Genomic DNA, 27,556 nt, shown 5'->3' on the forward strand with positions numbered 1-27,556 from the left:
GCTAGAATACCAGTCATTCTGTGATCAGTCCTGGGTCTATCATCTGTTAGAAGGAAAACTGGGAAATTGGGTCTGTCTCCTGGCAGGACTTCTTTGTATTGTTGCTGTCACTTCCATATGATGAAAGTGCCGCTTGCCAGGAGGTTGTCCTTCACAAGTAGATGCCTGGTATTAACTAAGGTATGTGCAGCTCTCACTGAAGTGTCTGTAGTTGCTTAAGCTTTAGAGGAAGAGGCACACACTTTCTCTCTAAAGGACCAGATAGTTAAGTATTTTAGGCTTTACTGTCCAAGAGGCAAAATTGAGGCTATGATGTGTAGATGTTTAATGTAATAAGAAAAAGACTCCTGCTTGGTCCCATTTGTCTGGGATGAGCCATCCAGGATGGTGGGCATGTTTTGTGCCCAGTTGGCATCAGTTTGAGACTATCTCTGGATCCACAAGGGACTACCCGAGGGGGATGAGCCTGGGAGTAGAGGCCAACACCATTTTACTTTCTGCTTTGAGAACAGATCCTGAATCACCCTCCTCTTCCTCCTGAAAGCCCTGTGGGAGACCATGTGACCTGTTGGGTCTTCCACTCGAGAACCAAGATTATACTCCTTACTGCCCTGAAGTTGCCAGCAGTAGCAGTGGAGTTCCCTATTTGTAGGTGCCCTCAGTGTGTGCCCTGGGAGTGAAGTGTGTAAGGGCGCAAAGGGGCAGCTGTCCGTGTTAAACACTCAGCTCTGTTCTTGGCTATGATAGGTAGGTTCTCCTCTGTATGTTTCTTTAGCTAGGAAGTATTCAGTATGCATATTTCTAGAGAATTCCACACTGCCAGGATGACCAGGTATGGAAAAATTTCTCTCTGCTACATGCCAAGATCACCTTTTCTTTTCTTAAATTTTAAGTTAAAGGGTACATGTGCAGGATATACAGGTTTGTCACATAGGTAAACATGTGCCATGGTGGTTTGCTGCACAGATCATCCCATCATCTAAGTATTAAGCCCAGCATCCATTAGCTATTCTTCCTGATGCTGTCCCTCCTCCCACCCTCCACCCTCTGACAGGCCCCAGTGAGTGTTTTCTCCCCACCCTACGCCCATGTGTCTATATATTCTCATCGGTAATGGGATTGCTGGGTTAAATGGTATTTCTGCCTCAAAGTCTTTGAGGAATCACCACACTGTCTTCCACAATGTGGTTGAACTAATTTACACTCCCACCAACAGAGTAAAAGCATTCTTTTTTTCTCTACAACCTTGCCAGCATCTTGTTTTTGTTTTTTTGTTTGTTTTTTGTTTTCTTTTTTTTACTTTTTAATAATATCCATTCTGACTGGTGTAAGATGATATATCATTATGGTTTTGCTTTACATTTCTCTAATGATCTTTGATGTTGAGCTTGTTTTTCATGTTTGTTGACTGCATGTATGTTTTCTTTTTCTTGTGAATTTGTTTAAGTTCCTTGGAGATGCTGAGTATTAGGCCTTTGTCAGATCGATAGATTGCAAAAATTTTCTTCTATCTTGTAGGTTGTCTGTTCACTCTGATGACAGTTTGGTTTGCTGTGCAGAAGCTCTTTAGTTTAATTACATCCCATTTGTCAATTTCTGCTTTTGTTGCCATTGCTTTTGGCTTTTTTGTCATGAAATCTTTGCCGTGCCTATGTCCGGAATGGTATTGCCTAGTTTCTTCTAAGGTTTAATAGTTTTGGGGTTTACATTTAAGTCTTTAATCCATCTTGAGTTGATTTTGGTATGTGGCGTAAGGAAGGGATTCCGTTTCAGTTTTCTGCATATGGCTAGCCGAAACTCCCAGCACCGTTTATTAAATAGGAAATCCTTTCCCCATTGCTTGTTTCTGTCAGGTTTGTGGAAGGTCAGATGGTTGTAGGTGAAGATCACCTTTTCATTTATGGACACAAGGAAATCTTGTTCTCAGGATCTGAGTCCATGCCGTTTCTTGGATGATGACTTTGCTTTCTGTTGAAAACCTTACCTTGTCACATTTAAAGTGCCCTGTTATTCTACTCTTCTTACCTCATATTGAAAGAGGGGTTTTTTTTGTATTGTATTTAGTAAAGGAAATTTTTTAAATGGTCACATAAAGGAGAAAATCTGCAAAGGGGAAAAAGTGCTGGTATTTCTAAAGGAATAGTAAAGTCCCAAGTCATAGAATATGCTTACTACATGTAATCTTATGTAAGGAATTTTAATGTAGTATGTTCATGTTCTTTTTTCTCTGTGATCCAGCTATGGATTTTAAGTTTTGATGACTTTCTTTCTATGTGACTTCAGGAAACAACTTCTTTGAGCCATAGTTTTGTCATTTTGAATGATGCAGATAATTCTTAACCTTGCTCACTATATTTGTGAGAATATCATGTACTTCATACAGTTCTTACGTCGTGTTTCAATCAATGGAAGCTATTGCTATGCCAATAGTATCATTATCTCTAAAGAATAAAAGCAAAGTGGAAGTATGTATTTTGGAATTTCTTGTTTGTTTTTACTTAAAAAAAATGCTTTCTTGTAGCTTTTTTTCTCCCTGAAAGTAGATATCATGGAGTTTTATATAAATATAAAATTTTCATGTTGCCCACTATGATATTAGCATTCATGAGAGCAGACAATTTTATTATTTTGTATTTTATTCCCAGAGTTAAGAAAATGCCTGGTACCTACTAAATTCTCAGGTGATATTTTTATTGAATGAATGTATTTATTGACCTGTGTTCACACCCCTGGCTATGTTTACTTTTGTTTTGGCTTACTAAGTTTATTCCTTTAGACAAGTTTAATCTGAATCATAATTTCTCATCTGCAAATGAAAACACTAATGATATTAATGTATTACATGTAATGATGAAGTCATGCATGTAAAACTTCTTAGCATAATGAGTGGTATACAATGAATAACTCAGTAAGTATTAGCAATGATTATGATTTATTTTATGTGCCATATACTTAGGACATGTGAAGAAAAGAAGAGCATTTGTGGCCATGAAAGCCATGAGCATTACATTTCCTCATAGGTTACCAGTACTGGTAGACCCATGGGGAAATGATGCCTTATGTTAGTAGTTAGATTTTTCCCTGTGCTATTCATGGGTAGACTTTTGGTAGCTGACAGTTAGTGAGGATGTAGAGAGTGAAAATTTAGAAGAGGCTTCTGATTAAAGATGCCAGTCTTAGGAGTGTAAACAATGGATGAAAACATGGGAAAATGATATTGTCATTAACATCACTTAGGAACTGTTAGAAATTTGTATACTGGGCGGGGCCCGGTGGCTCACGCCTGTAATCCCAGCACTTTGGGAGGCCGAGGCTGGCGGATCACAAGGTCAGGCGATCAAGACCACGGTGAAACCCCGTCTCTACTAAAAATACAAAAAATTAGCCTGGCACAGGAGGTGGCGGGCGCCTGATACTGCGTCCCAGTCTCCTACTCAGGAGGCTGAGGCAGGAGAATGGCGTGAACCCGGGAGGCGGAGCTTGCGGTGAGCCGAGATCGCGCCACTACACTCCAGCCTAGGGGACAGAGCAAGACTCCGTCTCAAAAAAAAAAAAAAAAAAAAGGAAATTTGTATACTGGAGTCAAATTATAGGTTCTGGAGTGATAGTTATCAAAACTATCCTTGAAGTAGTTTAAATTAATTTTAACCTAAGTTCCAGAGCCACTGTAATCAAAACTATCCTTAAAATAGTTTAAATTGTTCATCAAGTATGTAGACAAACTCATTCTGAAGTAGGTTTATTTCTTTCAGGTTTTTTTGGTCAGCATTGTTTATGATTGTGGTTTCTTAGGGTGAGGTGTGTGCATGTAAAATGAAGAGATTAGTGTTTGTTTAAAGGCAAACAGCTGCTATAGCTTATTGGAGTTCCCCTCAGTTTGCTTTAAGTATCATGGAAGACGAGAATGGAACTGAAGTCTTCTTTACTCTTTAATGATTTCTAAAGCTTCTGATATTGAAAGCAATGTATTGACTGTAGAACATGCAAAGGAAAAGTTGAACTGTCCCAGATTGGAGGAGATTAAATAGATACAGCTAAAAGCAATATGATGATCCTGAAATAAATCCTAGATCTGAGGAGGGGGGGAAACTACAAAGGATATTATTGGGGCAGTAGTTTGAATATGGACTGTAGGTTAGATAATATTAGTGCATCAATGTTAAATTTTATGATTTGATAAATGTACTTTGGTTTTGTAGGAGAAAATTATTGCTGTTAGGTAAGACATTCTGAAGTATTTATGGATAAAGGGAAATTCTGTCTGCAAATTACTCACGTGTAGTTCAGGAAAAAATATATCTCTGTATATGTATGTGGAGAGAGAGCATGTATGGAGTGTGCACTGACACAAGTGGTAAAGCAAATAGAACACAAGTATTCACAGTTGGTGATCGGAGTAAGGGGGACAGGGAAATTCTTTGTACTATTGTAATTTTTCTCTAACTGTGGAATTATATCAAAACAAATATAATATTCAAAGGAAAATGAGAAAAGAAAAAACAACACAGTGATTATTACTTAAGATTTTGTGTTTAGCTTCACAAAAATGGTGTGTCTCGTTGTACTGCTTTACGTCTTCTCAGTTCAGGCCTTTTCTTATCCCAAAAATACCATTTATATGTAACCTGCATAGAGGCCTCCTTTGATCCTGTAAATCTAAAGTAATTCCTTCTTCCTACCCACTCTTCTTTTGTGTGTTTATTGCAACTTATGTTTGTTTTGTTTTTGTTGAATGCTGCTTTCTCCTTCAAGACTGTGAACTCCATGAGGACAAAGATTATGTCTGTTTTTTTCCCCACAGAATACCCAGTCCTGGCACATAATATCAATACATGTGTTTTGGATTTGGATAAATGAATGAATGAATATTCCTTCCACTTTAGTCAGCATACCTTAGCTACCTAATCTCTGAGAAAACAAAATGCCTCTTTTTAAGCTGTAAGATAAAGCCTATGCTTTTGGATTTGGTATTCGTTTACTCATTCATTCAGCAGATCTTTATTTAATACAGTCATCTGATTCCCTGCTTATCTCTAGCTTCCTTTTGTTAACATCTCTCAGATCTGCATGACTTTTCTAGGTCTGCACCTTCTGGCCAGTCTTCTGTCAATCTGTTAAGTGCCTTTCATAGTTCCCTGTCACTCTCCACATATTTCTTAGAAAGTATCACATTTATGATAATTGTGCCTACTTTCCCTGGCTGTAGATACTGCTGTTTTTTTTTTTTTTTTTTTTAAAGAGTCTGGCTCTGTCGCCTAGGCTGGAGTGTAGTGGTGTGAGCCCAGCTCACTACAACCTCCGCCTCCCAGTTCAAGCAATTCTTCTGAGTCTGAAAGATGTGTGTGAGGGTAGGGCAGGTGGAAGGGGTGATCATAGCAGGCAGGGCAAATAGAATCCTAAGCAGGGAGAACTGCCCCATGAAGACTCAGAGACTTTGAAGGATTTGTTTAGGGAGTTTAAGCAGTGTGATATTTGGGACTGATAAACTGGGAGAGGGGTAGAGGATGAGGGTGAAAAGTTGTGGTGGAAAGGAAGAGCATATTATACTTCTCTCTTGGGTGTTATTGTCGTTTAATAAAGCATTTAAAATAGTTTCCTGGGATATAATGAATACAAAGTGGTAGCTGCTGCCATAAAAGTCATAATTGTCTTGAGTTTTAAAGCAGCAGAAAAACTTGGATCAACCTAACATGTAGGAAGATTTCTTGGAAGGCGCATTGAGGTTGACGGACTAGTGATTGAGGAAATTAGTACAGGTTGAAAACAGTGTCTGATTTAAGGCAGTAGGGATAGGAATAGGGATATCATGTGATTAAGTATTTAAATGTTAGAATTTACAGGACAAAAGGAAGACCAATCTAGAATAATATGTGAGAGACGGGGTGAATGTAGACTTCATCAACAGAGATGAAAAATTAAATCAAGGAGGATTAAGGGGCAGAGAAGTAAAAAGCTTGGTTTTAGAAACAATAGTATTGAAGAATGCATATAGGAGATTGATTTGAATTTGTTGAGTTTGAGAGGGATTGGATAGATAGTTTAGGAAAGATTTGGGAGTCAGCAATCAACAGTGGTGGTAGCAGCAGCTATGGGAGTAAGTGAACTCTACTACAAAGGTAAGGCGACTGAGATCCCTCCCAAATTTTGGAGAGTTGACTTATCTGCCAAATACCACATTTTTTCTTTGACGTCCTTTTGGGGGAACCCGCCCCCAATATTTCAGTGTAGGTTCTTTCTGTTTTCCATTAGTGTCGGCCAGCTGAGAAATAAAGAGAGGAATTTTACAGCTGGGCTGCTAGGGGTGACATCACATATCAGTAGGACCTTGATGCCCGCCCGCATGAGCCTCAAAACCAGCAAGTTTTTATTAAGGGTTTCAAAAGGGGAGGGGGTGTAAGAATAGGGAGTAGGTACAAGATCACGTGCTTCGAAGGGCAAAAAGCAGAACTACTAATAAGGGTCTAACAAAATTCGCATACTTCTGAGGGAACAGGACAAAAGGCAAAAGCAGAACTACTGATGAGGGTCTGTGTTCAGTGGTGCATGTATTGTCTTGATAAACATCTTAACAGAAAACAGGGTTTGAGAGCAGAGAACCAGTCTGACCACAGATTTACCAGGGTGGAGTTTTTCCCCACCCTAGTAAGCCTGAGAGTACTGCAGGAGACCAGGGTGTGTCTCAGTCCTTATCTCAACCACATAAGACAGACATTCACAGAGCGGCTGTTTGTAGACCTCCCCCCAGAAATGCATTCCTTTCCCAGGGTATTAATATTAATATTCCTTGCTAGGAAAAGAATTTAGCAATATCTCTCCTACTTGCACATCTGTTTATAGGCTCTCTGCAAGAAGAAAAATATGGCTCTTTTTGCCCGACCCCACAGGCAGTCAGACCTTATGGTTGTCTTCCCTTATTCCCTAAAAATCGCTGCTACTCTGTTCTTTTTCAAGGTGCACTGATTTCATATTATTCAAACACACGTGTGTTAAGACCAGTTTTCAAAGTTAACACAATTATCAGAGTGGTGCTGAGATGACGTACATCCTCAGCTTACAAAGATAACAGGATTAAGAGATTAAAGACAGGCAAAAAAAATTATAAAAGTGTTATATGGGAACTGATAAATGTCCACGAAATCTTCCCAATTTATGTTGCTCTGCTGCAGCTCCAGCTGGTCCCTCCGTTTGGGGTCCCTGACTTCCCACAGCATCCTCCTAGTAGCCCTGTGATATGGTTGTGTTATATTAATCATCTATTGTTGACTGAGAAATTACCACAAATTTGGTTGTTTGAAGCAACATAAATCTATTATAGATTCTGGTCATGGCTTCACTGGACCCTTTTGGGTCTCTGCAAGACTTCAAAGTGTTGGCCAGGGCTGAGGTCTTGTCTGAGGCTCAACTAGGAAAGGATCTGTTTATGGGCTTGTGGTGATTGTCAAGATTCAGTTCCTTGAGCGTTACCAGACTGAGACCCTTAGCTTCTTGCTAGCTAGCCATCTTCAATTCCTTACCAAGTGGGCCTTTCCATATGGCAGCTTATGTCATCAACGCGGCAAGAGAGTCAGCTGGCAAGATGGGAGTTACAATCTTAAGTAACAATCACTTACATGATATCCCATCACTTTTGCAGTATTTTTTTGGTAGACCCTGCCTACACCTGAGGGTGGGGATTTCACTGGAGTATGAATACAGTAGGTGGATGTGGTACAGATAATTGCTACTGTCTTAGAGGCTGTCTGCCGCAGGTGCCATTTTTATTCCTGTTTACAAAAGAGGAAGCCGAAACAGTTGTCCAAGATCATGTAATTGCAAGTAATGGACCCCAAACCAAACCCAAGCTTTCTGAAACCAAGTGAAATTGTTGTAGAAATGGCATGTGAAGTCATGTAGTTGGTATTATAGTGAATGTGCAGGTAGAAGGGCCTGAGTAGAGATTATTCTTACAGATGGTAGTTTCAAAAGGAAGAAAGGAACAATAACCATATGTTGTTTCATACTGAATTGTTTCTCTTTATAACCAGAAATTTTTCTTTTCCAGTTCTCTGAGTTTAACCAGTAATGCCATTCAGTTGCCAATCTCAAGCAAAGCAAACATAAACCAGTTTTAATCTACTTTTTAAGAAAAGTGGTAGTCCTTTTCACAGTGCCTGACGGTAAGTCACAGTTTCTACCTGTTTAGCAGAGTTTAATCTATTGTCTTTAAAATAATGATTCTGGAAATCTTAATTTGAAAACCTTATTTGCTTTTTCCTTCTCTGATAATTCTCTAAAGGCTTATGTGGAAAGAGCATAAGTAAAGCTACCTACTACTTTCTGGGAATTTATTTATAGTTATCGTTCACCAGTTTCATTAATCTTGTGGATCTTTTCCTCCATTTGTTGAAAATAAAATGGTAGACCATGAAATCTGTCCCCTTTATATGTCATTATTTTAAGATTTTTTTCATTTCTCTTTTTCTTTTGAGATAGGGCCTTTCTCTGTTGCCCAGGCTGGAGTGCAGTGGCACAGTTGTAGCTCACTGCAGTCTTGAACTCCTTGGCTCAGGCCATCCTCCTGCCTCAGCCTCCCAAGTAGCTAGGACCACAGGCATGCGCCATGAAGTGTGGCTAATTTTTTAAACATTTTGTGCAGACAGGATGTTGCCGTGTTGCCCAGGCTAGTCTTGAACTCCTGGCCTCAAGTGATCCTCCTGCCTTGGCCTCCCAAAGTTCTGGGATTACAGGCATGAGCCACTGTGCCTGGTTGTCTGTGTCAGCCTCATTTTATAGATGAAGCAGCTTTATTTTCTAGATGAGGTTTTTCCTTGGGCATGTTAATGGCAGAGTTGTTTTAAATATTCTGATTTCTAGACCTGTACCCTTGCTACTGTTATACAAAGTGATGGAACTATTAAGGAGTTTCTTATGGAGGATTTCCAGCTCAGTGTAGAGGTAAAATGCAGATCAACAGGCAGCTGATGGAAGGAATTGGGATTCATTTCCCAATTTGCAAGTAATGGCTACTCTTATTTGCGATCAGTAAGTTTAACCTTAATATTAATGTATTTTTTATTATGTTAAGGAAGAAGTGGGGGGAAAACTGTCAGGGATAAGATGTTTGACCAACTGTTTTATTCTTAATGTGAAACACTGCGTGAAATATGCACATAGCAACCTTTACTCTAGCTACTGGCCTTTTACTTCTTGAAAAATCAAACGTTTTTTCCTATGGCAGAACAGTTATGCTTTTCTTTTCACTGATCTCATTACTGTTTATTTTTATGTGTTTTAAGCATTGAGTTTACTAAACTGTCCAGTTAGCCATCCTAGACCTCAAAGCCCATTTTGATATTTTTGTTACTTATATAGTAATACTGTAGTGTGTCACAGTGATGATAGTATTTGTGATTGTAGTTGCATTTGTAAAATTGATCACTTTTCTTGTTTCTTCTAGTAACCGTATCAGAGGGTGAGGTATAAGCTCACAGAATTCAGATATATCATCATGAAGTTATATGTATTTCTGGTTAACACTGGAACTACTCTAACATTTGACACTGAACTTACAGTGCAAACGTGAGTTGTGTTTCATTTTTTTTTTTTCAGTGTTGCATTCTGTCTGCATGCAGAAAGTTAAAGAAATATTACTCTACTGTTTAAAAGGTAGCATAGTGGCGGCTGGGCTTGGTACTTCACGCCTGTAATCCCAGCACTTTGGGAGGCCAAGGCAGGTGGATCACGAGGTCAAGAGATCGAGACCATCCTGGCCAACATGGTGAAACCCCGTTTCTACTAAAAATACAAAAATTAGCTGGGTGTGGTGGTGCGCACCTGTAGTCCCAGCTAATCAGGAGGCTGAGGCAGGAGAATCACTTGAACCCCCAGGGGACAGAGGTTGCAGTGAGTCGAGATCACACCACTGCACTCCAGCCTGGCAAGTGAGCGGGACTCTCAAAAAAAAAAAAAAAAAAAAAAAAAAAGCCACATAATGGCAAGTCTTAAATCTTTTATTGCAACATATTTTATATATAATTGTTGTCCTTCTCTAAAATACTAATTACATTCTTTAAATTGTGCTTTGTCCTGTTGCCATGAATATAATATTCACAGTAAATAGATCTACCCACAAAACAAACTGATTTCCATTGTTATAAGTACCTGTAGTCAATTGCTGTTCTGCGTTTCACAGGCCATTGTTAAGGGAATTATTGGAAGCTTCATAAAACAATGTATAATCACTTCCATGGTTTTTGATCAGTTTATGAATAAATGTCAATAGGTTTATTTTGTTTGTTAATGAGAGAAAAAATAAATTTAATATTTTCAGCCAAATTTAGTGGGACTCAGGTATCTAATAATTCTCTAGCTTGACAGGACAGGAAGAAAATCGAAGTAGTTAAGTATCATTTCCAACGCTGTTTATATTTTTATAGTGACCATAATAGTAAAGACTTGATGGCAATGCAGTATAAATCTGACACTGGAATTACTATAAAGTGTGAAATAATAATCTTTGTTGTAAAAATTGAATTATGGATTTTTTTTTTTTCAGAATTAGTTTTCATTAAACTTGGTTTTACCCTTACATGAATGATGTTTTGGAATACAGGGCTAGGAAGGAATCTTCACAGGTGCTAGACTTAATGTAGTTTCTAAAACGTGTGGAGATTTTAACAAAAATTATGTAGCCTGAGGATTTTAATAGACCTGATAATCAGTTTGAGCATATTCCTTTGCTGTGTTATATAGATAACTCCAAAATAAATGTGTCTACTGCCTCCATTTCATAGACTCACTTCTAGATATGACGCATGGGCAAGTTATTTACCTAAGATCAGTCAGTTGTTAGGGAATCCAGTTCATTAAATAGGAAGCTTGTATTCTTTATTACTGTTTTTGGGGAAAGTTTTAGAGTGAAATTCATTAACCTCTAAGGTGTTTTTACATAGTACTACTTGGAAAATAAAATCATTGGGCAAATATAAACAACTGATTTATTTTATTTCATTTTTTTGAAGTGTGGCAGACCTTAAGCATGCCATTCAAAGCAAATACAAGATTGCTATTCAACACCAGGTGCTGGTGGTTAATGGAGGAGAATGCATGGCTGCAGATCGAAGAGTGTGTACCTACAGTGCTGGGACGGTAGGTATTCAAGAGTCCTTTCACACAAGAATGCACACCACCTTCACAGCACATTGGGAACTCAGTGTTCAAAAGTAAGGTTTATTTGCTTCATATATTGAAGGCAATGTGCACGTTCAGTATTTATAACATTTTATTTTGGTTATTTCTCCTTTTTTAAAAAATATAGGATACAAATCCAATTTTTCTTTTTAACAAAGAAATGATCTTATGTGATCGTCCACCTGCTATTCCTAAAACTACCTTTTCGACAGAAAATGACATGGAAATAAAAGTTGAAGAATCTCTTATGATGCCTGCAGTTTTTCATACTGTTGCTTCAAGGACACAGCTTGCAGTGGTAAGATATAAACAATTATTTTAACTAACTGATTGCTTCTAAAAGCATTCGGATCTAAATAGCACAGTAGTCTAAATTGCATAGGAAGCATGCAGGAAGTTTGACAAACTGAAAATATTTTGTGGTTAATCTAGTTTTAAAATTTCTGGGTCATACATTGCTAGTTATTCTACTTTGATAATGACAGTATTTTAGAGTGGAACAGCTGTCTTAACATCATTTGGTCACCTTCTTTCCTAGATGTAAATAGTTACTTTTGAACATTAATTAATAAAAGACCTACGTTAGAGTAGATACAGACAGAGAACTTACATAGCTCTAAAAATGTATTTATTTTTTCCATATTTATGGTTAGTTCCTGGAGGAGAATCAGGTTTCTTTCTAATATATAGCTTTTAACACTGCTTCTTGCAGTTGCCACGGATTGTTTCCCGGTCATTTGATTTTCCTTTTTAATTTGCTATTTACCTTCTAGTAATGTCATTGACATTAAGCTGTCAGTAGTAAGCTACATTTTTCTTTTAATCATGAAAAAAATGTGTCAGAACCAGTGAAATAGTAGTATTTACGTTTTGTAAAAATAAATAACGTTACCGAACATTTGCTTTAATTAGTAAAACTCTTAGAGATTTGTTTTAAACAGTATATACGGCCGGGCGCGGTGGCTCAAGCCTGTAATCCCAGCACTTTGGGAGGCCGAGACGGGCGGATCACAAGATCAGGAGATCGAGACCATCCTGGCTAATATGGTGAAACCCCGTCTCTACTAAAAATACAAAAAACTAGCCGGGCGAGGTGGTGGGCGCCTGTAGTCCCAGCTACTCGGGAGGCTGAGGCAGGAGAATGGCGTAAACCCGGGAGGCGGACACATTTGTACCCCCATTTTTCACATAGGATACAACATTAAAAGGAAGTAACCTCATCTGTGTGAAACATATTTAATAAACATTTACGAGTCCAAAAGTGCTTTGGGAGGACAAAATTTTAAAAAATATACTTCTGTAAACTGAATTTACATAATAGGATCTTTTAGAATTGTTTTTTGATTTGGTTGAAAAGTATACATACTACATTTTGATAGAGAGTATTAAATATGATAATAAGTTAAAGGATAACTAGGCTATATAATTTTCAAGTGATTAGAGAGAGAGAGCAATTAAAACTATTCAGCGAAAGAATGAAAACAAGAAAGTACAAAGAAAACAAAATGGCAGAAATACATGTATCAGGAATTATATTAAATATAAGCTAGCATTATTTCTCTTTTAATGCATCATATGTAAAATATTTTTTAAATACATAAATGAAATGAGAAAGATGATGATTGCTGTTGAGATCCTGAATTAGTGATCCGAGATTCAAATGCCAAGCATTCTATATCAGTCTGTTTTCATGCTGCTGATAAAGACATACCTGAGCCTGAGACGAAAAAGAGGTTTAATTGGACTTAACAGTACCTCATGGCTGGAGAGGCTTGGAATTACAGCAGGAGGCGAAAGGCGAAATTGGCCAAAACAAAGGGGTTACAGGTCCCGTGCAAGTTCGAAAACCAGCATGGTAGCCAAGTTTTAAAGCTCCAAAAAGATCTCCTTTGACTCCAGGTCTCACATCCCAGTCACACTAATACAAGAGGTGGGTTCCCATGGACTTGGGGCAGCTCCTTCCCTGTGGCTTTGCAGGGTGCACCCTCCCTCCCATCTGCTTTCACGGGGTGGCGTTGTCTATGGTTTTTCCAGGTGCACAGTGCAAGCCGTTGGTGGATCTTCCATTCTGGGGTCTGGAGGACGGTGACCCTCTTCTCAGAGCTCCACTAGGCAGTGCTGTAGTAGGGACTCTGGGGGCTCCAACCCTGCATTTTCCTTCTACACTGCCCTAACCGGTTCTCCATGAGGGCCCTGCTCCTGCAGCAAACTTTTCTGGGCATCTAGGTGTTTCCATACATCTTCTGAAATCTAGGCGGTATTCCCCAACCTCAATTCTTGACTTCTGTGCCCCTTCAGGCTCAATATAGCATGTGGACGTTGCCAAAGCGTGGGACTTCCACCCTCTGAAGCCATAGCCCGAGCTGTATGTTGGCCCCTTTCAGCCGTGGCTGGGGGCAGGGCCCAAGTGTCTAGGCTGTACACAGCACGGGGACCCTGGGGCTGGCCCATGAAACCACTCCTTCCTCCTAGGCCTCTGGACATGTGATGGGAGGGGCTGCCGTGAAGGTCTCTGACACAGCCTGGAGACATTTTCACTATGGTCTTAGGGATTAACATTAGGCTCCTTGCCACTTGTGCAAATTTCTGCAGCTGATTTAAATTTATTCCCAGAAAACGAATTTTTCTCTTCTATCACGTTGTTAGGCTACAAATTTTCCAAACTTTTATGCTCTGCTTCCCTTATAAAACTGAATGGCTTTAAAGGTACCCAAGTCACCTCTTAAATGCTTTGCTGCTTAGAAATTTTTTCCACCAGGTACGCTAAATCATCTCTCTCAACGTTCACCTGAGATTACAGGTATGAGCCACCATACCCAGCCTAAGCAGCTTTTAAATTAGTGAAATGCTAGGGCCATGTTTGTGTAAAACAGAAACAGTGGTTCAGTACTTTGAAGCGTTGAGGAAATAAGAAAATGAAATCAGTGAAATAAATGGTGAAAATGATAAATGAAAAACATTTCTTTTAGGTGATAATATGGTTGCATGTTTGGAAAATTAAGGGATTTTAATGAAAACCTCTCCAGAGTTTTGGTAAGGTGACTGGATATGTGATAAATATATTCAAATGAATAGAGTTTCTCTGTACTGGCCACTGCATTAGGATAGAAATAGAAAAAAAATACTGTAATCTGAACAGCAGCAAAAACTTCAAAATAATATATATATATAGTTTTGTAGAACTTCAAAATATACTTAACAATTTGGCTATATAAAATATTCAAGAATGTAAAACAAGTTACATAAAACAAAGAAATGAACACAACAAATGAACAAATTGTTCTTAAATGAACAAATGGCCATGAAACAAATGACAAGACGTATCTCATTTTTAATATAATTATGAACTTATGAACTGTAGTTACAATTGCCATGATATTTCTTTTGGAGCATAGGAGAAGCTTTGGGTTTTGTTTTGGATCTAAAATGGTCTTCAGATTCATATGGAAGGGTCAGTGTCCAGAAATCGCCTAGAAAGTCATAAGAAGAATGGAAGATGGGGGCAAAAATGTACCTTTCCAGATTTATTTACTTTTTTATTTTTTATTTTTATTATACTTTAAGTTCTAGGGTATATGTGTACAGCATGCAAGTTTGGTACATAGCTATACATGTGCCATGTTGGTTTGCTGCACTGTGCAGCAAACTGGCCTGGGCATCTAGGCGTTTCCATACATCTTCTGAAATCTAGGCTGTGGTTCCACAACCTTATCTCATCATTTACGTTAGGTATTTTATTGACTTATTATATAGAAACAGGATCTCACTGTGTTGCTGAGGTTGGTCTCAAACTCCTGGGCCCAAATGATCCTCCCATCTCGGCCTCCCTAAGTGCTGGGATTATAGGCATGAGCCAGCATACTTGGCCTCTCTTCAGATTTATAAAACACATTGACCCACCATGCCTGCCCTCTTTTGAGACTTATAAAACAAATTCTAAAGCTGCTATAACCAAAACAACAACATAGTTCTAATCAATTCGTTATGTAAGGAATTAGAGGTGGTATTTCTTCATGGTCCAGGATGTGGTCTCTAAAGTCAGATTTTCTGAGTTTATATCCGATTACCTCATTTACTTGTGGTGTGACCTTCGACTCATTTACCCTGTTGGTGAATTTAAGAATGGATTTTTGTTTATTGAGATATATGCATATTGAAAAATGCACAAACTGTAATTGTACATCCATTCTTAGTGAATTTTCACAATGAACACATTGATAAAAATAGTTTCAGCCAGGTGTGGTGGCTTATGCCTGTAATCCTAGCAGTTTGGGAGGCCAAGGCGGGCAGATCATGAGGTCAGAAGTTTGAGACCAGCCTGACCAATATGGTGAAACCTTATCTCTACTAAAAAAAAAAAAAAAAAAAAAAAAAAAAACAGAAAAAAAAAAAATTAGCCAGGCGTGGTGGCATGCGCCTGAATCGCAGCTACTCAGGAGGCTCTGGTAAGAGAATCGCTTGAACCCAGGAGGCAGAGGTTGCAGTGAGCCAAGATCTCGCCACTGCACTCCAGGCTGGGTGACAGAGTGAGACTTCATCTCAAAAACAAAACAAAACAAAACAAAAAAACCCACAGAAACAAATACTTTCAACCCAGAAGCCCTACTTAAGACTTTCTCCCCATCAGTTTTCATCCTCCCTGTTCACTAATGCTAACCAGTATGTTGACTTCTAAACCAAGATTACTTGGTCTCTTTTTGAATGTAAATAAATGGAATAATGTAGTTTCTGTTCTTTTGTGTCTAGCCTCTTTTATGCGCATGATGTTCCTGAGAATGATTAATGCTGTTGCATGTATTGATGGTTTGTATTCATCGCTGCATTGTATTCTATTATACAAATATGCCACAGGTTTTTTTTTCTATCTGTTCTGCTACTAGTGGATATTGAGATTGTTTCTAGTGTTCAACTAATGTGACTCAACCTACTGTGAATATCCTAATACATTCTTTTGACTACTGTAGTGTAAAGAAATCAGAATACTTTTTGACAGTTTGACAGTTTAAGTCTGTCTTCTACTTCTGCAACCTCTTCCGTACCAAAATGTCCATAGTTCTTTCAGATTTCATCTTGAAATGGACTCAGTGCTCACTGTCCTTTTTTTTCCCCCCATATATTAGCTGTTGTTTTCATGGTAGTTCCTTTCATTTCACTTGTCTTGGTTGTTAAAGCCTGATTTAGACTTCTCTGTTTTCAGCAGTGTCTTCTTCCAGTGTAGCCTTCAATCAGTGATATGTTTCTTTTTAATGTATTTCCTGAGCTAACTCTCTGTGTTGAGTTCTTTTTTATAAAACAAAATTAGACTAAGTTCTTAGGAAAGAATTTGGTTATAATTTCCATTTGGTCCTGGGGAGAGTTTTTCTGCATTTAGTTTTTTTTACTTTTAACTTTTTTTTTCCTTAGGGTAATTTAGTAAAGATTTCATATGTTAAAATTTTTGCTTGTGTTTGAGGGAGTAGAATTATTCCTCTACAAGACAGTGTAGGAAACCTGGTGAGCAGGAAGCTGCCCTGGGTCACAGGGGATCCCTGTTTAGAAGCAGAATGTGTATGTATAAGAAAGGGACAGAGATGACTTATTCTGTCCTTCTCCTTAGACAAAATTTAGCAGTTCTAGGGACTTTTTCTCACAGTTTTTCCTTTGGCTTTTTGCAAGTATGTCATGTAAATAGGTATTACTTCTTCTGCTACTCTCTAATTTCAGATAGGGCCCCAAGAGGTTCTTGCTGTCCACCCAGGCTTCTCACAAGGAGGATTCAGTTCTCCCAAGTTTTGCTAAATGTCTACAATAGTGGTGTGTACCAAAATTATCGTGAGACAGGTCACAATCAATTTAGAAAATTTACTTTATCAAGGTTAAGGACACACCCAAGACATAGCTTCAGGAGGTCCTTATGACATGTGCCCAAGGTGGTCGGGGTAAAGCTTGCTTTTATACATTTTAGGGAGACATGAGACATGAATATGTGTAAGAAGTACAAATGGGTTTGGTCCAGAAGGGCAGGATAACTCGAATCGGGGGCTTCCAGGTCATAGGTAGATAAGAGACAAAAGGTTGCATTTTTTTGGAGTCCTTGATCAGTCTTTCACTGAATACATAATTTAGTCTGGTTCAGTGAATCTGCATTTTTACATAAACAATAAACAATAATACAGAGGAAGCAGATAGGCCTTTGTTTTAGGCGAGCAGAGGTATGACTTTCTGTCCTGCACATGTGAAGATACGCTGTCAGTTTACATTGCCAAGGTGAAATTTAGCAGAAGTATTTTAAGTTAAAGATCTTGAAGCCCACAAGAAATTTCCTTGTGGCAAAATTGTGAGGGAGGTATGTAGCTTTCTTATCTTTGTAGCTATCTTATTTAGGAATAAAATTGGAGGCAGGTTTGCCTGACATAGTTCCCAGCTTGACTTTTCCCTTGGCTTAGTGATTTGGGGTTCCTGAGATTTGTTATTCTTTCACAGTGGGTGCCCTTTTTATTTGACCCAAGTTGATCCAGTTTTCATGTTCTTCACAGGTTTGCTGCATATATTGTATGTGTAGAGGTGGTAATTGTTTCCTGGTTTCCTTTTGTATTTGGTTGGTTTCATGAAGGAGAAGCAGGCAGAGACATCTTTACTTCCTTATCTTACAACTGAAACTGTTAGCCCTTTCTTATATACATATGGAATTAAGAACAGGTGAAGTTAAGTCATTTCTTCAAGGCCAGATAGCCAGGTAGAAGAAAAAGAACCTCTTTTCTCCAAGGCCAGTGCTCTTTATGTTCATATCATTGTACTTCCACATAGCAAACTTTCATATTTTACCTGTAAAGATATTTCTTTTCACCTAAATTTGTTCATTAACAATATTATCTTCTAAAACAGAATGGTCATAATTTTGGCGTGCTTATCAGCAAAATACATAGAGGAAAATACTTCCTTTTTCCTTCCATCCCGTAGTCCATCTTGATGATGGAACATTTGTTTTGCATTTTCCTAGACTTTGATACACACAAAATGCATTTCTATCTCATACCTCTATTGTTTCACATTTCTAACCAACCTTAGCCTCCCCAAACAAATGGAAGCATACTATGCTTTTTTTGTTGTTTTTGAGATGGAGTTTCGCTTTTGTCACCCAGGCTGGAATTCAGTGGTACGATCTCGACTCACTGTAACCTCTGCCTCCTGGGTTCAAGTGATTCTCCTGCTTCAGCCTCCCCAGTAGCTGGGATTACAGGTGCGTGCCACCATGCCTGGCTAATTTTTGTATTTTTAGTAGAGATAGGTTTCACCATGTTGGCGAGGCTGGCCTCGAACTCCTGACCACAGGTGATCTGCCTGCCTCAGCTTCCCAAAGTGCTAGAATTACAGGCAAGAGCCACCACGCCTGGCCCATACTATACACATTATTCCTTTTTCATTGTTGCAAGGTACTCCCATTTTTGAAATATCCCAAGTTTATTTTCCTGGTAAACAGTGCTACAGTTCAACTTATTTTACATCTATAAATTTTAACAATTCAAAAAATTTAAACATTTGAATATTTTATATCCTCCATCTTTTGTGTATTTAAGAATCTTCCTCCTACATTTTCTGCATGCACTGCAAGAACCTGTTGCTTTAATGTACCCAACAACTCTTTTAGTCATCATTTCAAGGGTGTCACATCTCTTTCATCTGTTTAAAAAAATCTGAAAACATTTTATCATTTCTGTCACTTCATAATTCCAGAGTTTTTTCCCACTCTATTTTAGTGGCTGCGTGATTGATTAATTTTTAGTGACATGGCACATAATCATCTTACTGACGTTCCTACCCCATAAGGACCATCTTACTTCTTATTTACCTTGGTAACTAGATTACCAACCATTGCAGTATTTACAGTAGCTTTTTTTATAGTTTGCCTGGACAACTTAAAGATAATCATTTTACATCCATTCTTTTAGGTGCCTTCCCATTCCACCATATAACATTTTCTGTATTATCAGTTTCTTAAAGCATCTATTTGATTACGTTCTTCATGTTAAAGAGTTCTTCAGGAGGTCTTTTCTGAGTAAAGTCCAATTCCTTCCTTACCTTAGTATTTTCTGGGTCTTTGATCATCTGGCCCTTTTTCTCTCGCTTTTTCCTCCAGACCATTTGTTCTTAACCAATAACACTTTATATTTCCTGTCTTTGCCACTTCATCATGTTCCACTCTTCTGAAGTACTTCTTTCCCTATCTTTGTTCATATTCTTTTCACACTTTGATACTTAAGTTAAATGCCTTCAGAAAGTTTTGACTTCTCTTTTGTGACTTTTATATCTGTCTCATATCAGTTAACAAAGGTAGAATGATCTGTCTTATTTCCTAGCCAACTAAAATATTTTGTGACAGTGGACTTCTTTATATATCTCCATATATAAAGCAATCTACGTTGCTGCCTTGTAATTTATCCTTAATAATTATTTTTATTCCTCATTCTTTGGAATTGAATGTCAGATGTCTGTTTTCTGAAGGTATTTTAACTGCATAAATATTTTCTAGAATCTCATTTAGGGTTACTAAATGTGTTATAGTTATACTAATCTAGAAGTAGATGATGTATTTTAGCTTTGCCTTCATGAAAAATTGTTTTTAACATGTATGTCTTGAGATAATACCAGAGGACAGTGACATTTGACATGGCAGATGTTGATCATTAGTCCAATAATTGAAAGCACTATTCGTTTGTTTTTCAGAGGTAGCATCTTATGGATTCTTCTTTTGACTATGTCTTAGGATACCTGCTCGGAAACACCTCACTTATGTTATAGGTTATAACACCTCTCTTACGTTGAACACCTCACTTACGTTTAGGCTCTCTTTCACAGACGTAAACAGAGATAAACTAAAACAGTCTTTTGAAACACTTTGTTAAATGTGCTCTAGAACGCGCATTCACACATACATGTTTGTAAACGTTTGAAAACTTCTGCAAACAAACCATTGCCTTCTTTTACTTTCTTTTGTATTCTTTTTCAATACAGGAAATGTATGAAGTTGCCAAGAAACTTTGTTCTTTTTGTGAAGGTCTTGTACATGATGAACATCTTCAGCACCAAGGCTGGGCTGCAATTATGGCCAACCTGGAGGACTGTTCAAATTCATACCAAAAGCTACTTTTCAAGTTTGAAAGTATTTATTCAAATTATCTGCAGTCCATAGAAGACATCAAGTTAAAACTTACTCAGTATGTTTGCCATTAAAATGGATATTTGTTTAAAATGCCTTTGAAATTTATCAGTAGGTTTAATCACTGCAAATTTGTTTCTTATAGGCCATATATTTATTATAACTGAGGTTTATTATTTGAGCCTTTTCTGATAGTGCTTTGTAGGTTATAGTTTTTAATTTAAAAATGATAATTCTGTTTACCATGTATCTTATGAGTCTCCCACATTTCTTTCTCTTGAATTGTTTTACTTGTAATAAGGCCCCAAATACTTTTGAAGTCATTTATAAAACCAAGAATCTTTGCTTATATCTTGTCCAGTAAACAAAAGGCAAGATGTGAAAAATAACATCTAACAGAAGTAGGCACATTTCCAAACCCTGGACAATGGAGGAAAATTTTAAGTTCTTTGTAAATATTACCATCCTGATGCAGGTTTGATGAGGTGGAAAAAAAAAAAAGTCCTGTTTTTTTTGGCGACTGAGTCTTGCTCTGTCACCCAGGCTGGAGTGCAGTGGCGTGATCTCGGCTCACTGCAACCTCCGCCTCCCAGGTTCACTCCATTCTCCTGCCTCAGCCTCCCGAGTAGCTGGGACTACAGGCGCCCGCCACCATGCCCAGCTAATTTTTTTTTTTTTGTATTTTTAGTAGAGACAGGGTTTCACCGTGTTAGGCAGGATGGTCTCAATCTCCTGACCTCATGATCTGCCCATCTCGGCCTTCCAAAGTGCTGGGAGTACAGGCGTGAGCCACTGCACCCAGCCAGCCCATGTGTTTTCAATGCTCATTAAGATGGCAAGTTTTAGTTCTTTGCATAAAAGTACATTTAATACACATTGATTCTTTTTTTAAAAGGGCTATAGTTAACGTGAAAATGTAACAGTAATTCAGCATGAAACTAACCCTTATTGTGTGTGTGTGCATATGCTTTTAGCATTTTGTGTTCAGGTTTTTTGTTTCGGATCTGTAGATTTTTTTTTTTTCTTTTAATTATCTTGACCTTGAATTAGAGGCAAGTAGCATGTTCTGGTTTTGATCTTTGTCTTTTCTTTTTATTTCTTTTGTTTTTTTAAATTTGGGTAACCTTTTCAATTCACATTTCTCTTTTTTGTGGTATGAATATTAGATAGATTTTGGCCTTAAAAATGGGAAAAATCTTGGGAGGAAAGAGAAGGATTCATTAAGACTGGAAAGATCTTTTTAAAGTTTAAATGAGAACCTTTTCAAGTAACTTTTTCTATGGGTTCTATTAGCTGTATCAATTTAAAGTAGGGACCTACATCATATTGCATATGATTTTATAGAAGTTAAATCACTTTCATATATTCCCCATGCTTTTGACAACATAAACCTATTTTTAGGGTGTTATGAGTACAAGAGTATCTTTATTAGGATTGTTATTTTTATCCTGTGCTTTCAATATATCAGATATATTTGATTTACTTAAGGCCATAAGGTTATATTCTAAGATACTGCTATGGTGAATCTTTTTGTAAATTTAAATTTGTTATCTTTAAGGTTTTATAAAAGCCTAGTGTTCACTTCTTTAATATAGCTAGCTTTACTTTAGAGTGTTTTTTGTTTGTTTGTGTTTGTTTTTGTTTTTGTTTCGAGATGGAGCCTTGCTCCGTCACCCAGGCTGGAGTGCAGTGGCGCCATCTCAGCTCACTGCAACCTCCGCCTCCCAAGTTCAAGCGATTTTTGTGCCTCAGCCTCCCGAGTAGCTGGGATTACAGGTGCCTGCCACCACACCCGGCTAATTTGTGTATGTTTAGTAGAAATGGGGCTTTGCCATGTTGGCCGGGCTGGTCTCGAACTCCTGACCTCAAATGATTTGCTGGCCTCCACCTCCCAAAGTGCTGGCATTACAGGTGTGAGCCACTAGGCCCGGCCCTAGAGTGATATTTTAATGTATTAATGATAGCCTCTCTCTGCTAAACTAGACTTCTTTTAGTGAATAGCTAACTCATAGACTAGTTTATGTATGTATAATGTTATGGAGAGGTGGTGACATTTGTGTATGCAATAATATGTGATTTCATTCAAACATGCTAATTCCTAACTAGAGCAGTCTCATAGTTTTACTGACAGATCTTTTGTATTTTAAGTTTAGGAACTGCAGTTTCAGTAATGGCCAAGATTCCACTATTGGAGTGCCTAACCAGACATAGTTACAGAGAATGTTTGGGAAGACTGGATTCTTTACCTGAACATGAAGGCACGGAAAAAGCTGAGATGAAAAGATCCACTGAACTGGTGCTCTCTCCTGATATGCCTAGAACAACTAACCAATCTTTGTTAACCTCATTTCCCAAGTCAGTGGAACACGTGTCCCCAGATACCACAGATGCTGAAAGTGGCAAAGAGATTAGGGAATCTTGTCAAAGTACTGTTCATCAGCAAGATGAAACTACAATAGACACTAAAGATGGTGATCTGCCCTTTTTTAATGTTTCTTTGTTAGACTGGATAAATGTTCAAGATAGACCTAATGATGTGGAATCTTTGGTCAGGAAGTGCTTTGATTCTATGAGCAGGGTAAGTAATGTTAATTTGATATTTCTGTTGTCATTTTACTATCCTAAATATTTTATGTACTGAGAGAATGGGTATTACCTTTTAGTAGAAATTAGTGAGCCTTGGAGTGAAACTTTTAACATAGGTTGAATCAAATTAATTCATAATTTTATTTATGAATTGATTATAAATTTGTGAAGATTATTTGAGATTAATAGGAAAATTTCTAGTGCAATAAGAATAATTTACATACAGTAAACTGTACAGGTCTTGAGTGGTTCATGCAAGGAATAACCACCACACAAATTAAAATACTGAAAATTTGATTGCCCAGAAAGTCCCCTTGTGACTCTTTCCAGTCACCATTTCCTTAGAGGCAACCTCTTTCTGACTTTTAAAGAAGAAATTTTAAGTACTGCATCTGCCTGAGATCTTTAAAATTTGAAACGTAGATACTGTGTTTTTAGTTGTATTTTATAATTATAGTGAGCTTGTAATTTGGATTAAGGTCTTCTCCAGCACACCTGAAAACCTTTTAAACCTGAGGAATAAATATCCCTTCATATCTGATCCGTAAACTGATGCAAAATCTTTGACACCAGGAAGGAAGTTGATGGGGCATGTTTCATTGTTACAGAAATATTAAATAATGTTGTGAAGACTGCTGTTGTCAAAAGATAATTGTTAAAAATAGTTAAACTTTTCAAGGAGCACGCAGTCGAAAAAGAGTTCATCTTTGATTCACTATTTAGAGCAGGATAGCACATTGTCTGGGATGCCTAAAAAAGAATACATACATTGCTGTTAAAGGTATAGGATACAGTAAAATGGAAAACTAAAAATCTAGGTTTTGTAATTCTTTCAGTGTCCAGTTTCTTGATGACATTCTATAGGCTAAGCATTTCTTTCCATTAAGACATGTTTGTCAGAGAAGTATGTAATATGTTATGCAAAGATTGATCACTGCCAAAAATGAATGAAAGTTAGTGTTCCTGCTTAAACTATTGACTTTGTAGTAGCCTGAAAATACCATTTATGATTGTAGATAATCACTTACATGATTGTGATCAGAATAATTGAGATATTTTGTTTTGTTTTGTTTTGTTTTTTGAGATAGGGTCTCACCCTGTCGCCCAGGCTGGAGTACAGTGGCATGATTATAGCTCACTGCTGCCTCTACCTCCCAGGCTGAGGCAACCCTTCCACCTCAGCCTCCTGAGTATCTGGGACCACAGGCACACACCACCACATCCAGCTAATTTTTTCATTGTTTGCACAGACGGGGTCTTCTTCCTATGTTGTTCAGCCTGGTCTCAAAACTCCTGGGCTCAAGCAGTTCTCTTGCCTTAGCCTCCCAAAGTGCTGAGATTACAGGCATGAGCCACTGCACCTGGCCTGTCATATTTTCTATAATTAAACTGTGCCAGATGTCAGAACAGAGTTATATATATGAAGAGAACCTGAAATCGGCTTTATATTTCCATGTTTAGTGTGAAATCTCACAGAGTCATAGATTTTTTTCACTTTGTATGACTAAAGGAAAGGAACAGTGATCCTCTGACTTAATGAAAAGTCAACCAGGCACAGTGGCCTGTACCAGTAATCCCAGTGACTTGGGAGGCTGAGGCGAGAGGATCACATGAGGCAAGAAATTCAAGACCAGCTTGGGCAACATAGTGAGACTCCATCTCTAATGAATGAATGAATAAATAAATGTCAGAAATATTTATACCTTCAGAAAATAGGTATAGTGTTATTACTAAGCAATCGCTTTTTTCTTTTTAGAGGTTAATGCTACTTTGAATAGGCATAGCAACAACATCTGAAGTCTTTGTGATATTTTACATGACCATTATATTACAAAAGCAAAATACAAACTTTTATTTGGTTATTCTTGTTTGTTTCAAAATTAGCTAACATGACTTTAAAGTGGTGCCTATAATGGTGCCTAACATGACTTTAAAGTGGTGCCTATACTCACTAGTTGCATATGCCCATTAGATTTTTTTATTACTTGCTCTATCAAGAAGAGTAGCTATTGGATGCTGGGCCTATTACCTAGGTGCTGGGATGATCTGTGCAGCAAACCACCATGGCACACATTTACACATTTATGTAACAAACCAGCACATGCTGCACGTGTACGCCAGAGTTTAAAATAAATGTTTGAAATAAAACAATATATATTCTAAAGCAATTAAAATCCATTTTGGAAAAATTTATGTATATATTTTTATTTATATTTTACAAAATACATGATCTATAAATGTGATGTATTGCATAATGAATGGCATTTTGCCTTGATGTTTTTATTAGATCAATATTTTTCTCCTCTCAGGAGTACTATACTTTTTCTTGATAACACTAGTGGCATTTCTGAAGATGAACTGAGTATGAGATTTCTCTCTGATTGGAGATGGTTTTTTACGCCTGTTTTATTAAACAGGTGTCCAAAACAACTAACCTACTTGATATCTGATTGCAATAGCGCTGTTTGCCAATGAAGTAATAAAAACATATGCCAAGATTTTTTATCCGTAAAAGGAAATTCAGTTTAAATCTATCGTTTTTGCAGATTAATTCCAATTGTAGCAGTATTTGTATCATGTATTTTCAACTGCCAAATTAAAATGTCTTTCTCGGGAAATTAGTCAAGACATAGGTATTTTGGAAATTAGGATTTGTAATCACAGGGGCTCAAATCTGGGCATTGACATTCGTTTACTACCTCTGTCATCCATAAGTCACTTAACATGGGATTCCTAGTTTTATATTTTTGTGGATTAAGAGATGCTAGTTTTGTGAATTATTGTTTTTCCCCCATTTTATCTATCAGAAAAAATTTAGAATTGTTGCTGCATTTTTGTAGACTCATTTTTTTAGATTTTAGTGTATTCTTGCTAAAAAGACTCTTTTTTTTGTTTTTGTTTTTTGAGATGGAGTCTCGCTCTGTCACCCAGGCTGGAGTGCAGTGGCACGATCTCGGCTCACTGCAGCCTTCACCTACTGGGTAGCTGGGATTACAGGCGCCTGCCACCACGCCCAGCAAATTTTTGTATTTTTTAGTAGAGATAGGGTTTGGCTATATTGGCCAGGCTGGCTTTGAACTCCTGACCTCAGGTGATTCGCCTGGCTCAGCCCCCCAAAGTTCTGGGATTACAGGTGTGAGCCACTGACCTGGTTTTAAGATTATGCTTGAGTGTTCTGTTTCAGATTATACTACAGAAGGCACACTGATTTGTGTTTCCGACGATTAATAATTGGAAGCGTCTGCATTTAGCACATTTCTAAACTGTTTAGGTTAATGCCAGCATAATTTATTGAGCTTTAGCATTTCCTTCAGACAACTTGTGATTTTAAGGAATCTATGCAGGGGAGTGGGTTTAAAGGTGGGAGGCTTAAGAGAGAGTGTAAGAAACTTTGTTTTATAGTTTTTTTCTCAGTTAAAAATAATATTAGCCTTTGTAGATGCCAAAGAGCCCAAGAATAAAAATTAGTGTATCACTGCCTGTTAATTATTCAAAATTGGCTAAATAATTACTAATGAGATTCTGTGGTTTAAATATATGTAATCTAAAACATTTCTTCAAAGATTTTTATTACCTGTGGACAAATGGAATAAAATATTAAGTGCAGTGAAATTTTAGGAAGTCAGCTGGGGACGGTGACTCATGCCTATAATCCTAGCATTTTGGGAGGCCAAGGTGGGAGTATTGCCTAAGCCCAGGAGTTTGAGACCAGCCTAGGTAACAGGGTGAGACCCATGTCTACAAAAAATTGTTTTAAAAATTAGCTGATTGTGGCAGCACATGCCTGTAGTCCCAGCAGTTAGGGATGCTGAGGCCGTAGGATCGCTGGAGCTTATAGTATGAACTGTGATCATGCCACTGCACTCCATCTTGGGCAACAGAGCCAGAACTTGGCTCAAAAAAAAATTTTTTTTAGGAAGTTATGCAAACTTTTTAGTGAATCATCAGATACTCTCCTATGTTTGTCAGTGCAGTTATACTTTCAATGAATTAAGTTAGTTCAGATACGTCGTATTCCGGAGCCCTTGTTTTTGGTTTAAGTTGTTGCTATGTTAAGTTTATGTATAATTGTAATTTTGCCCAGGTTGAACATTTGAACCAATTTTCATCTTTATCGTTCTAATAATTTGTAACCAGGCTTTGATTTGCATAGTACTCGGGTGTAGAAATATATACACATTGGACTCAGTTACCACAAAATTGAGAAAAGTGAGAAAATGTTCACAAATGTACAAGTTTCAGTTGAGACAACATTGTGCAAAACTAGTGGTGCCTATTCTGAAATAATGGTTTTGTTAATTTTTTTGGTGGTGTTAGACATGCAGCCTTTTATTTAACTGTACTGGATTTTTGATAATAACAATAAAGGAGTTTAATTTTAATTGCTTTTGTATGTTCTCTGCGTACAAGACTATGCATTAATCAGTTTTTTTCAACTGTAGAGATTAGAGAAGGCAGCATGAAGGAGGTAGTATTTGTCTAGGATCTTTAAATAGAAGGAGAGGTTGACTTAAACAGTATAAGAATTGTGAACAAAGATCAGAGATAGAAAAACACAGTTTATCTTGAAATGATAGACATTTCAGCTTGAAAAGATGAGAGGCTTGATTTTCTCTGATATCAGATCAATGAAGCTTTTGTTGTATTCTACATTTATTGGATATT

At 37.6% G+C, this 27,556-nt stretch overlaps 1 protein-coding gene across 2 annotated transcripts in view; it reads left to right on the plus strand.

Moving 5' to 3' along the window:
* Window positions 1–27,556, plus strand: part of RB1CC1 (RB1 inducible coiled-coil 1) — a 95,509-nt gene that overhangs the window by 18,814 nt on the left and 49,139 nt on the right. For both annotated transcript variants that reach the window (XM_050801781.1, XM_050801782.1), the window contains exons 2-7: window positions 8,042–8,156; window positions 9,437–9,558; window positions 11,001–11,127; window positions 11,297–11,467; window positions 20,161–20,363; window positions 22,454–22,883. In XM_050801781.1, coding sequence (XP_050657738.1) covers window positions 9,488–9,558; window positions 11,001–11,127; window positions 11,297–11,467; window positions 20,161–20,363; window positions 22,454–22,883 — 1,002 coding nt within the window. In that variant the 5' untranslated portion in view covers window positions 8,042–8,156; window positions 9,437–9,487. The remainder of the gene's footprint in view (window positions 1–8,041; window positions 8,157–9,436; window positions 9,559–11,000; window positions 11,128–11,296; window positions 11,468–20,160; window positions 20,364–22,453; window positions 22,884–27,556) is intronic.

This window comes from Macaca thibetana, chromosome 8 (genome assembly GCF_024542745.1).
Source record: "Macaca thibetana thibetana isolate TM-01 chromosome 8, ASM2454274v1, whole genome shotgun sequence".
NCBI classification, from domain to species: domain Eukaryota; kingdom Metazoa; phylum Chordata; class Mammalia; order Primates; family Cercopithecidae; genus Macaca; species Macaca thibetana.